The sequence below is a fragment of the Elephas maximus genome, chromosome 24, assembly GCF_024166365.1.
Source record: "Elephas maximus indicus isolate mEleMax1 chromosome 24, mEleMax1 primary haplotype, whole genome shotgun sequence".
NCBI lineage: Eukaryota > Metazoa > Chordata > Mammalia > Proboscidea > Elephantidae > Elephas > Elephas maximus.
In genome coordinates, this window is record NC_064842.1 from 14,809,589 (window position 1) to 14,822,262 (window position 12,674).

Sequence of the window (12,674 nt, forward strand, 5' to 3'; positions counted from 1 at the left end):
GGGATGCATTGATAAGTGGAACACCACCAATACTAAAAAAAGTTCAAATGTGGCTCTCTGTAGGGTAGAGCTGACCGTAGGAAAGGCCATTACTGAATTAGGTTCTCTGGTAGCCATGGAAAGAGTTGAACCCTGAAACCAGCAGAATGCAACCAAGGGGGTGGGGGCAGAGGTGATTCTTGAAGAGTTATGGAGATGATTAACAGAATATGACATCCCTAAGGACAAAATACATGAGCAGCCAACAAGGTACCATCAACTTATATCATGAGAAGAAATCAAGGATGAACGACCAGGGGGTTGAAGATAGTTTCCTCAATGTAAAGCCATGATCCCTTGCCCATTTCTAGACCTGAGCCAGGTTTCAGACCCAGAACCCACTGAATGAAGAGGAGGCTAGGACCCCCGGGCAATATCACAGCAAGTACAAAATATAATCATTACCCTGGTCTTTCTCCAAAGCAATCTATAGTCATTTACTTGGGTAACTTACACTAGGGAAAGAGGAATACTCAAACATTGTGAGGACTGTTCGACACAGACTCTGAGGTGATACTGATATCCAGAAACCTAAAGCATCATCGTGCCCCACATTAGAATGGACTCAAATGGAGACCAGGTAATAAACAGAATATGGAATCCTGACCAAGGTTCAGCTTATTGGGAGTTTACTGGGAGCCCACCTGGTGGCTATTTTTGTGATCTCCGAATACATCACTGAGATTGACATACTTAGTGGTTGTACCACAATGGGCCCTTGGCCTGTGGGATAAAAGCTATCATGGTGGGAAAGGACAAGTGCCAATCTCTGAAAGTGCTCCCAACTTCAACCAAGATAGTAATTAAAAAACAATACCACATACCAAGGTCAGGAGATAGTAGAAATTAGTGGCAGCCTTAGGACCTAAAGGAGGCAGGGGTAGTGTCTCCTTCATATCTCCATTTAATTTACTAGTATGATGGCTGAAGAAACAAGATGGAACACGAAGGATGACAGTACCCTGCCACCAACTGAACCATGGCAATTGTAACTGCCATGCCAGATGTGGTGTCTGTTCTAGAAGAGATTAATGTGGTCTCAGAAACATGGTATGTGGACATTGATTTGGAAAACGCATTCTTTTCTCTTCCTGTCAGAAAAGATTTCAAATAGTTCACATTCACATGGAATAATCAACAATATGCATTTACAGCTTTGTACCAGAACTGTGTTAACTCTTCAGCCGTGTGTCAAAATATGGTCAAAGAGATGTGGACAGTGTGGACATCTACAGAACATCACATTGATCCACTGCCTTGATGATGTTATTCTAATCAGGCAGGAAAATCAAAAAATGGCTTTGTCGGGGCATGTGTGCTGCAGAGGGTGGAGCTATATAGCAGGAGCTGTTGGTCTGCTATTTGAGAGAAATGGCATCTAAAAATTGACTTAGATATAGGTATGGAAGGGAGAAATTATATGGTATCTCCATGTGCAGTGTGGTAAAAGGGTGAGCGGATAGAATAAAGTAAGCTATTCAATATTTCTGGATGGTAAAGTGCAAGGCAGAAAGTGGGGAGAGATGAGACCGGGTTGGGTTTTATCCTGTAGTCGAAAGGGAGACATTGAAGGATTTTAAGCAAAGGAGGAGGTGGTCAAGTTAGAACTGCTATTTAAATACATTGCTGAGTAGCTGTATAGAAAATGATTTTGAGAATACATTGGAAATGAGGAGACAGTTTAGGAGATTAATGATGATGAGGTCCTGAACTAGGACAGTGGGTGGTATTTAGGAAGAAGAAAAAGCAGTTTATTAAAAAAATATCTGGAAGGCAATGTTGGCATGGCTTAGCGAAATATTGTATATGAACATAAAAGTCAAGAATGAATCTCTGGTTTCTGACTTGAGTGACTAGCTAGATGAAGACGTCAGCAATTGAAGTAGAAAATTAGGAGGAAGAGTTGGTTTCTGAGAGATGGTGAGTTAAGTTTTAGCATGTTGATTTCGTGGAACATTCAGTTCAAATTATCCAACAGGATATATGAGTTTGAAGCTCAGGTGAGTTTCTAGACAAAGAATTAAAATTTGGCAGACATTAGCCTGAAGGTGACTAAGATTACCCGGGGAGAATATGCAGAATGAGAATTGTGAACAGAGAGGGAGAAGTGCAAGATAAACGAGACAGAAGCCTGAGAAGTGAAAATAGCTTTGGGTGAGTCTTGAAGAGATCCGTTACAAGAAAGTGTAGGGAGATAGAGCCTTGAATATGGAATACATCTCTTTGAGATCAGCAGAAAGGAGGTAAGGACCGTGTCATGTATTGAATTGTACCCCTCCCCAATATGTGTTGGAATCCTAATCCCTATACCTGTGGATGTGCTGGCGACACAGTGGTTAAGCACTGAACTGCTAACCAAAAGGTTGGCGGTTTGAACCTACCAGCCACTCTGCAGGAGAAAGATGTGGCAGTCTGCTTTTGTAAAGATTTACAGCCTTGGAAGAGAAGCCCTATGGGGCAGTTCTACTCTGTCCTATAGGGCCACTAGGAGTCAGAATTGACTAATTAGCAAGGGACTACCTATGGATGTAATCCTGCTTGGGAATAGGGTTTTCCTGGTTATGTTAATGAGATCTGAGTGTAAGAAAAGCAGATTAGACACTGAAGAAAGCACATGAGTGAAGATAGACTCTATGTCGTATTGAGGGGGGCAGATGAGTCTACAAACCCTGGAACTCTAAGGATTGCAGGCTACTAGAAGCTGAAATAGAAAAGGAAGGACCGGCCCCTAGAGCCACACACTGAATTTGGACTTCTAGCCTCCTGAACTGTGAGAAAATAGATTTCTGTTCTTTAAAGCCATGCCCTTGTGCTATTTTTGATACAGCAGCACTAAGGAGCTAAGACAGATGGGTATAGTTATAAAAATGTTTTGGAGCAGAGGCGGAGCCAAGATGGCGGACTAGGCAGACGCTACCTCGGATCCCTCTTACAACAAAGACACGGAAAAACAAGTGAATCGATCACATACATAACAATCTACGAACCCTGAACAACAAACACAGATTTAGAGACGGAGAGCGAACTAATACGGGGAAGCAGCGATTGTTTCCAGAGCCTGGAGCCAGCATACCAGTCAGGTACGGCACAAGCACAGAGAGCTGCTCCACCCCCCTGAACGAACCCCAGGAGGGGGACCAGCCGGTTCCGCGGGCGGCGTGGGACGCAGCCGGTAGGAGAAGTCCCCGGGAGGCAGTGACTAGTCTTGGAACGGGGAGAGCAGCATCCCAACCAGGGAACCATCCCGCCGGGATTTGGACTGGACGCAGGTACGGCATAAACACGGAGAGCTGCTCCACCCCCCTGAACTAACCCCGGGAGGGGGCCCAGTTGGGTCGCGCGGGCGACATGGGACGCAGCCGATAGGAGAAGTCCCCGGGAGGCAGCGACTGGTATTGGAGCGGGGAGAACAGCGTCCCAGCCGGGACACTCGGTCACGGCACAAGCACGGGGAGCTGCTCCACCCACCTGAACTAACCCTGGGAGGCGGCCCAACTGGTTCGCGGAGGCGGCACGGCAATGCGGCTGGAGGGACGAGAAGTCCCCGGGAGGCAGCGACTGATTTTGGAGTCGAGAGTGCACCGTCCCAGTAGGGGAGCCTTGACGCTGGGCGTGGGGCTGGAAGCGGAGGATCTGACCTTGACTCCAGCGGGCCAGACCCCCCGGGGGCAATCTCCCCACAGCCAGGACACGTAGGCGATGCGCCCCGCAGGAATCTCAGATATAATAGTCATTCCAAGCAAGACAAGCAACTCTGGCTATATCCTGAGGTGCTACTCTCCTATCTCTCTGTTCCCTTCCCCACCCTTCCCAGGCGGCTTCATTAACATCCGAATAGCCTGAGCCAGAGGGAGAACTCTGATAGGGATCTGACTGCATTTTTTTTTTAGCGGATTTTCTGGAAAAACTAGTTTCCCAGTGATGGCTCGGAGACAACAATCCATATCAAACCACTTAAAGAAGCAGACCGTGACAGCTTCTCCAACCCCCCAAACAAAAGAATCAAAATCTTTCCCAAATGAAGATACAATCCTGGAATTATCAGATACAGAATATAAAAAACTAATTTACAGAATGCTTCAAGACATCACAAATGAAATAAGGCAAACTGCAGAAAAAGCCAAGGAACACACTGATAAAACTCTTGAAGAACTCAAAAAGATTATTCAAGAACATACTAGAAAAATTAATAAGTTGCAAGAATCCATAGAGAGACAGCATGTAGAAATCCAAAAGATTAACAATAACATTACAGAATTAGACAACGCAATAGGAAGTCAGAGGAGCAGACTCGAGCAATTAGAATGCAGACTGGGACATCTGGAGGACCAGGGAATCAACACCAACATAGCTGAAAAAAAATCAGATAAAAGAATTAAAAAAAATGAAGAAACCCTAAGAATCATGTGGGATTCTATCAAGAAGGATAACCTGCGGGTGATTGGAGTCCCAGAACAGGGAGGGGGGACAGAAAACACAGAGAAAATAGCTGAAGAACTCCTGACACAAAACTTCCCTGACATCATGAAAGACGAAAGGATATCTATCCAAGATGCTCATCGAACCCCATTTAAGATTGATACAAAAAGAAAAACACCAAGACATATTATCATCAAACTCGCCAAAACCAAAGATAAACAGAAAATTATAAAAGCATCCAGGGAGAAAAGAAAGGTTTCCTTCAAGGGAGAATCAATAAGAATAAGTTCAGACTACTCAGCAGAAACCATGCAGGCAAGAAGGGAATGGGACGACATATACAGAGCACTGAAGGAGAAAAACTGCCAGCCAAGGATCATATATCCAGCAAAACTCTCTCTGAAATATGAAGGCGAAATTAAGATATTTACAGATAAACACAAGTTTAGAGAATTCGCAAAAACCAAACCAAGGCTACAAGAAATACTAAAGGATATTGTTTGGTCAGAGAACCAATAATATCAGGTACCAGCACAACACAAGGTCACAAAACAGAACGTCCTGATATCAACTCAAATAGGGAAATCACAAAAACAAATTAAGATTAATTAAAAAAAAAAATAATACACATAACAGGGAATCATGGAAGTCAATAGGTAAAAGATCACAATAATCAAAAAGAGGGACTAAATACAGGTGGCATAGAACTGCCATATGGAGAGTGATATAAGGCGATATAGAACAATACAAGTTAGGTTTTTACTTAGAAAAATAGGGGTAAATAATAAGGTAACCACGAAAAGGTATAACAACTCTATAACTCAAGACAAAAGCCAAGAAAAACGTAACAACTCAATTAACATAAAGTCAAACACTATGCAAATGAGGATCTCACAATTTACTAAGAAAAACGCCTCAGCCCAAAAAGTAAGTGGAAAAATGAAATTGTCAACAACACACATAAAAAGGCATCAAAATGACAGCACTAAAAACTTATTTATCTATAATTACGCTGAATGTAAATGGACTAAATGCACCAATAAAGAGACAGAGAGTCACAGACAGGATAAAGAAACACGATCCATCTATATGCTGCCTACAAGAGACACACCTTAGACTTAGAGACACAAACTAAAACTCAAAGGATGGAAAAAAATATATCAAGCAAACAATAAGCAAAAAAGAAGAGGAGTAGCAATATTAATTTCTGATAAAATAGACTTTAGACTTAAATCCACCACAAAGGATAAAGAAGGACACTATATAATGATAAAAGGGACAATTGATCAGGAAGACATAACCATATTAAATATTTATGCACCCAATGACAGGGCTGCAAGATACATAAATCAAATTTTAACAGAATTGAAAAGTGAGATAGATACCTCCACAATTATAGTAGGAGACTTCAACACACCACTTTCGGAGAAGGACAGGACATCCAGTAAGAAACTCAGTAGAGACACGGAAGATCTAATTACAACAATCAACCAACTTGACCTCATTGACTTATACAGAACTCTCCACCCAACTGCTGCAAAATATACTTTTTTTTCTAGCGCACATGGAACATTCTCTAGAATAGACCACATATTAGGTCATAAAACAAGCCTTTGCAGAGTCCAAAACATCGAAATATTACAAAGCATCTTCTCAGACCACAAGGCAATAAAACTAGAGATCAATAACAGAAAAACTAGGGAAAAGAAATCAAATACTTGGAAAATGAACAATACCCTCCTGAAAAAAGACTGGGTTATAGAAGACATCAAGGAGGGAATAAGGAAATTCTTAGAAAGCAATGAGAATGAAAATACTTCCTATCAAAACCTCTGGGACACAGCAAAAGCAGTGCTCAGAGGCCAATTTATATCAATAAATGCACACATACAAAAAGAAGAAAGAGCCAAAATCAGAGAACTGTCTCTACAACTTGAAGAAATAGAAACTGAGCAACAAAAGAATCCATCAGGCACCAGAAGAAAACAAATAATAAAAATTAGAGCTGAACTAAATGAATTAGAGAACAGAAAAACAATGGAAAGAATTAACAAAGCCAAAAGCTGGTTCTTTGAAAAAATTAACAAAATGGATAAACCATTGGCTAGACTGACTAAAGAAATACAGGAAAGGAAACAAATAAGCTGAATAAGAAACGAGAAGGACCACATCACAACAGAACCAAATGAAATTAAAAGAATCATTTCAGATTATTATGAAAAATTGTACTCTAACAAATTTGCAAACCTAGAAGAAATGGATGAATTCCTGGAAAAACACTACCTACCTAAACTAACACATTCAGAAGTAGAACAACCGAATAGACCCATAACAAGAAAAGAGATTGAAACGGTAATCAAAAAACTCCCAACAAAAAAAAGCCCTGGCCCGGACGGCTTCACTGCAGAGTTCTACCAAACTTTCAGAGAGAGTTAACACCACTACTTCTGAAGGTATTCCAAAGCATAGAAAATGACGGAATACTACCCAACTCATTCTATGAAGCCACCATCTCCCTGATACCAAAACCAGGTAAAGACATTACAAAAAAAGAAAATGACAGACCTATATCCCTCATGAACATAGATGCAAAAATCCTCAACAAAATTCTAGCCAATAGAATCCAACAACACATCAAAAAAATAATTCACCCTGATCAAGTGGGATTTATACCAGGTATGCAAGGCTGGTTTAATATCAGAAAAACCATTAATGTAATCCATCACATAAATAAAACAAAAGACAAAAACCACATGATCTTATCAATTGATGCAGAAAAGGCATTTGACAAAATCCAACACCCATTTATGATAAAAACTCTTACCAAAATAGGAATTGAAGGAAAATTCCTCAACATAATAAAGGGCATCTATGCAAAGCCAACAGCCAACATCACTTTAAATGGAGAGAACCTGAAAGCATTTCCCTTGAGAACGGGAACCAGACAAGGATGCCCTTTATCACCGCTCTTATTCAACATCGTGCTGGAAGACCTAGCCAGGGCAATTAGGCTAGACAAAGAAATAAAAGGTATCCGGATTGGCAAGGAAGAAGTAAAGTTATCACTATTTGCAGATGGCATGATTATATACACAGAAAACCCTAAGGAATCCTCCAGGAAACTACTGAAACTAATAGAAGAGTTTGGCAGAGTCTCAGGTTATAAAATAAACATACAAAAATCACTTGGATTCCTCTACATCAACAAAAGAACACCAAAGAGGAAATCACCAAATCAATACCATTCACAGTAGCCCCCAAGAAGATAAGATACTTAGGAATAAATCTTACCAAGGATGTAAAAGACCTATACAAAGAAAACTACAAAGCTCTACTACAAGAAATTCAAAAGGACATACTTAAGTGGAAAAACATACCTTGCTCATGGATAGGAAGACTTAACATAGTAAAAATGTCTATTCTACCAAAAGCCATCTATACATTTAACGCACTTCCGATCCAAATTCCAATGTCATATTTTAAGGGGATAGAGAAACAAATCACCAATTTCATATGGAAGGGAAAGAAGCCCCAGATAAGCAAAGCACTACTGAAAAAGAAGAAGAAAGTGGGAGGCCTCACTTTACCTGATTTCAGAACCTATTATACAGCCACAGTAGTCAAAACAGCCTGGTACTGGTACAACAACAGGCACATAGACCAATGGAACAGAATTGAGAACCCAGACATAGATCCATCCACGTATGAGCAGCTGATATTTGACAAAGGACCAGTGTCAGTTAATTGGGGAAAAGAAAGCCTTTTTAAATGGTGCTGGCATAACTGGATATTCATTTGCAAAAAAATGAAACAGGACCCATACCTTACACCATGCACAAAAACTAACTCCAAGTGGATCAAAGACATAAACATAAAGACTAAAACGATAAAGATCATGGAAGAAAAAATTGGGACAACCCTAGGAGCCCTAATACAAGGCATAAACAGAATACAAAACATTACCAAAAATGATGAAGAGAAACCCAATAACTGGGAGCTCCTAAAAATCAAACACCTATGCTCATCTAAAGACTTCACCAAAAGAGTAAAAAGACCACCTACAGACTGGGAAAGAATTTTCAGCGATGACATCTCCGACCAGCCCCTGATCTCTAAAATCTATATGATTCTGTCAAAACTCAACCACAAAAAGACAAACAACCCAATCAAGAAGTGGGCAAAGGATATGAACACACATTTCACTAAAGAAGATATTCAGGCAGCCAACAGATACATGAGAAAATGCTCTCGATCATTAGCCATTAGAGAGATGCAAATTAAAACTACAATGAGATTCCATCTCACACCAGCAAGGCTGGCATTAATCCAAAAAACACAAAATAATAAATGTTGGAGAGGCTGCGGAGAGATTGGAACTCTCATACAGTGCTGGTGGGAATGTAAAATGGTACAACCACTTTGGAAATCTATCTGGCGTTATCTTAAACAGTTAGAACTACCATACAACCCAGAAATCCCACTCCTGGGAATATACCCTAGAGATACAAGAGCCTTCATACAAACAGATATATGTACACCCATGTTTATTGCAGCTCTGTTTACAATAGGAAAAAGTTGGAAGCAACCAAGGTGTCCATCAACGGATGAATGGGTAAATAAATTGTGGTATATTCACACAATGGAATACTACGCATCGATAAAGAACAGTGACGAATCTGTGAAACATTTCATAACATGGAGGAACCTGGAAGGCATTATGCTGAGTGAAATTAGTCAGAGGCAAAAGGACAAATATTGTATAAGACCACTATTATAAGATCTTGAGTAATAGTAAACCTGAGAAGAACACATACTTTTGTGGTTACAAGGAGGGGAGGGAGGGAGCGTGGGGGAGGGTTTTTTATTGCTTAATCAGTAGATAAGAACTGCTTTAGGTGAAGGGAAAGACAACACTCAATACATGGAAGGTCAGCTCAATTGGACTGGACCAAAAGCAAAGAAGTTTCCGGAATAAAATGAATGCTTCAAAGGTCAGCGGAGCAAGGGCGGGGGTCTGGGGAACATGGTTTGCGGGGACTTCTAAGTCAATTGGCAAAATAATTCTATTATGAAATCATTCTGCATCCCACTTTGAAATGTGGCATCTGGGGTCTTAAATGCTAACAAGCGGCCATCTAAGATGCATCAATTGGTCTCAATCCACCTGGAGCAAAGGAAAATGAAGAACACCAAGGCCACACGACAACTAAGAGCCCAAGAGACAGAAAGGGCCACATGAACCAGAGACCTACATCATCCTGAGACCAGAAGAACTAGTTGGTGCCCAGCCACAATCGATGACTGTCCTGACAGGGAGCACAGCAGAGGACCCCTGAGGGAGCAGGAGATCAGTGGGATACAGACCCCAAATTCTCATAAAAAGACCAAACTTAATGGTCTGACTGAGACTAGAGGAATCCCGGCGGCCATGCTCCCCAGACCTTCTGTTGGCACAGGACAGGAACCATCCCCGAAGACAACTCATCAGACATGAAAGGGACTGGTCAGCGGGTGGGAGAGAGACGCTGATGAAGAGTGAGCTAACTATATCAGGTGGACACTTGAGATTGTGTTGACAACTCTTGTCTGGAGGGGGATGGGAGGATAGAGAGAGAGAGAAGCTGGCAAAATTGTCACGAAAGGAGAGACTGAAAGGGCTGACTCAAGAGGGGGAGAGCAAGTGGGAGTAGGGAGTGAGATGTATGTAAACTTATATGTGACAGACTGATTGGATTTGTAAACGTTCACTTGAAGCTTAATAAAAGTTAGTAAAAAAAAAAAAAAATGTTTTGGGGAAGGGATGTGGAAAGTTGAAAGAGATCATGCCCAATGACTTCAATTTTTCCAGTGAAATAAGAGCCAAAGTCGTCTAGTGATTTCAGGGAGGTGTGAAAGTTTCATCTGAGGTAAGTGATAAAGGTTTGGAATGGCCATTGCAGGAAATAAGAAGCAGAATAATCAAGAAGTAGAATAAATTGACAGTTTTATACTGCAGGCTCATTTAAGAGCAGAAACCATGACCTTGTTGTGTTATGTTGAAAATGACAGGGAAGGATTAGAAGCTTCCTTGAGGGTCTCAGGTAATCATCTAGTGGAAGACAGGAGTTCAGCTGTCTTTCACAGTTGCAAAAGACTGTCATCTACCTCATCAGGTTCTAGAGATTGTATATCTTTGATTTAAAAAGTTCCTTGGTAAATATTTGGTGTTTTGTTGTATATTATACCTGCTGAACGAGATTATGGCTAGTATTATGTATTAGGACCTAAACCCCAGTTAATATTAGGCATGATTTCTCTGGCATCATTCAGTAAAGCAGAAAGATTCTATTTTAGAGAGATGAAGCAAGATTTATCAGATTTACTTTATGCTCCACCTGGCTAACTATAGCAGGAAGCTGACACTACTAAAATTTTCAATAAACACATTTTTAAAAGTTTTAACCTTACAGATAAGGAAAGGAAATTTTATTTGAAAGTAGGACAAGTTTTTTACCTAATAAATAGGCAAAGACTTTTTTGAAAGGACAAAACACATTGATAGTTAAAATATGCGAAGCATAGTTGAAGTACAATTGGTTTCCATATTTCTTGGCAAGCCATTTGACAATATATGCCAAAAAGTTCACATACTTCCTCCTAGTATCTCTTATTCTATTTATTATTAATTTATTATTAAGAGATAATCAGAGAAATGCAGACAGATTTGTGCACAAGGAGCTTGATCTATAGCAGAATTATTTATAATAAAAAAACAGCAATAATATGAATTCCAACAGTAGAAGAATGGCTTAATAAATTATGGTGCAACAAAATCATGTTTCAAAGGATTTTTAATGACATAAAAACAGGCTTAAAGTTAAAAAGGAGGATAAGATCCCAAGTCTGTTTTTGTTTTTTTTAGGTTTAAAATTATTAAAATGTGTTTATATAATCTAAAGTATTTATATAAATGACTATAAGGAAAAACATCAACGTTTTAATGGTTATTCTCTGTGAGTGGTAGAATTATGGGTTATTGTTATTTTCTTCTGCACTTTTTTTTTTAATATTTTCTGAGTGTTCTGCAGGAAACGTCATTTCAGTAAAAAGAAAACAAATACATAAAAAGAAAAATAAGCTTGAATGAGGTATGAATAAACCATTCTCTCTCTGTGTCCAATGGAAAAGATGACTGGGACAAAAAAAGGGAGGTGATGGAGGGTGGGAGGGAGACAGCTATAACCTGCTTAAAGTGCACATGTTTGATGTTGACTTTGATAAATTTCTTATTTGAGATCATGCAGTTTTTTTTTAGTGCTTCACTTTATTTTCGTACCTATTTATTTAGTTGGCAATGTGCACTGTTTTGGGAGATACCTGAATGTTTTAAACTTGCCATTTTGGAACAATTTAAAATTTATGAAAAAGTTGCAAGAAGAGAATAAAGAGCAAAAGTATGCAGTTTTATACTTTGGATAAATAAGAATCAATTCAGGCAAATATAGGGTCATCCACTGTTCCTCTTTTCCTTAGGAAAGTAATTCCCAGTTTGGTCTGACAAGGTAACTCTAAGACACTGTCTGTGTAACCAAAGATGTTCTCCAGTGGCAATTCTCAAATTAAACAATGCTAAAGATTAAACTTCATTAGTTAATCACTACATGTTAGGTCGATTGTTAATCATGGAAAAATACCCTTTCCTCTTTAAGATGATGATTTGAGAGACACTTCAATCGTGGAGACAAATCCTTCAAAATCAAAAGCATCTGTCAAATTCAACGCTATTGCAAAGAGGTCAGTTACATTCATTCATCGAATATGTTTAGTACCTACTGGCTGCCAGGCCTTCAGAGAGTCAGTGAACCAGCACTTTTGTGATTTTGTAGTATCAACTCCACTTAAATTTACTTTATTCCAAATTAGAGTCCTTTATATATCTAAAACAAGATCACCAGTCATGGTGCCAGTTTTTTAAAAAATAGACATTATGTGAATACATTTGTCCAGACTCTGTACATATTTGAGAAAGGAATAAAATCAACATGAATTTACTTCACGAATCCTTTATGAGCTGTAAAATACTGACCCGGTTACTAAATATTTTTAAGCTTTGATTTCCTCATTGTCAAAGCTGGACTAACAACGTGATGTGCTGGATGTGTAGCCTAGCGCCTGGTACGTAGTAAATGCTTATTAAATTAGAGTTGTGGAAATTATTCTGCATATCTTCTGCTGTT

General features: G+C 39.6%; 1 protein-coding gene across 1 annotated transcript in view; it reads left to right on the forward strand.

Moving 5' to 3' along the window:
- Positions 1-12,674, forward strand: part of DNAH14 (dynein axonemal heavy chain 14) — a 379,927-nt gene that overhangs the window by 207,463 nt on the left and 159,790 nt on the right. The window contains exon 42 of the mRNA XM_049867924.1: positions 12,147-12,231. Coding sequence (XP_049723881.1) covers positions 12,147-12,231 — 85 coding nt within the window. The remainder of the gene's footprint in view (positions 1-12,146; positions 12,232-12,674) is intronic.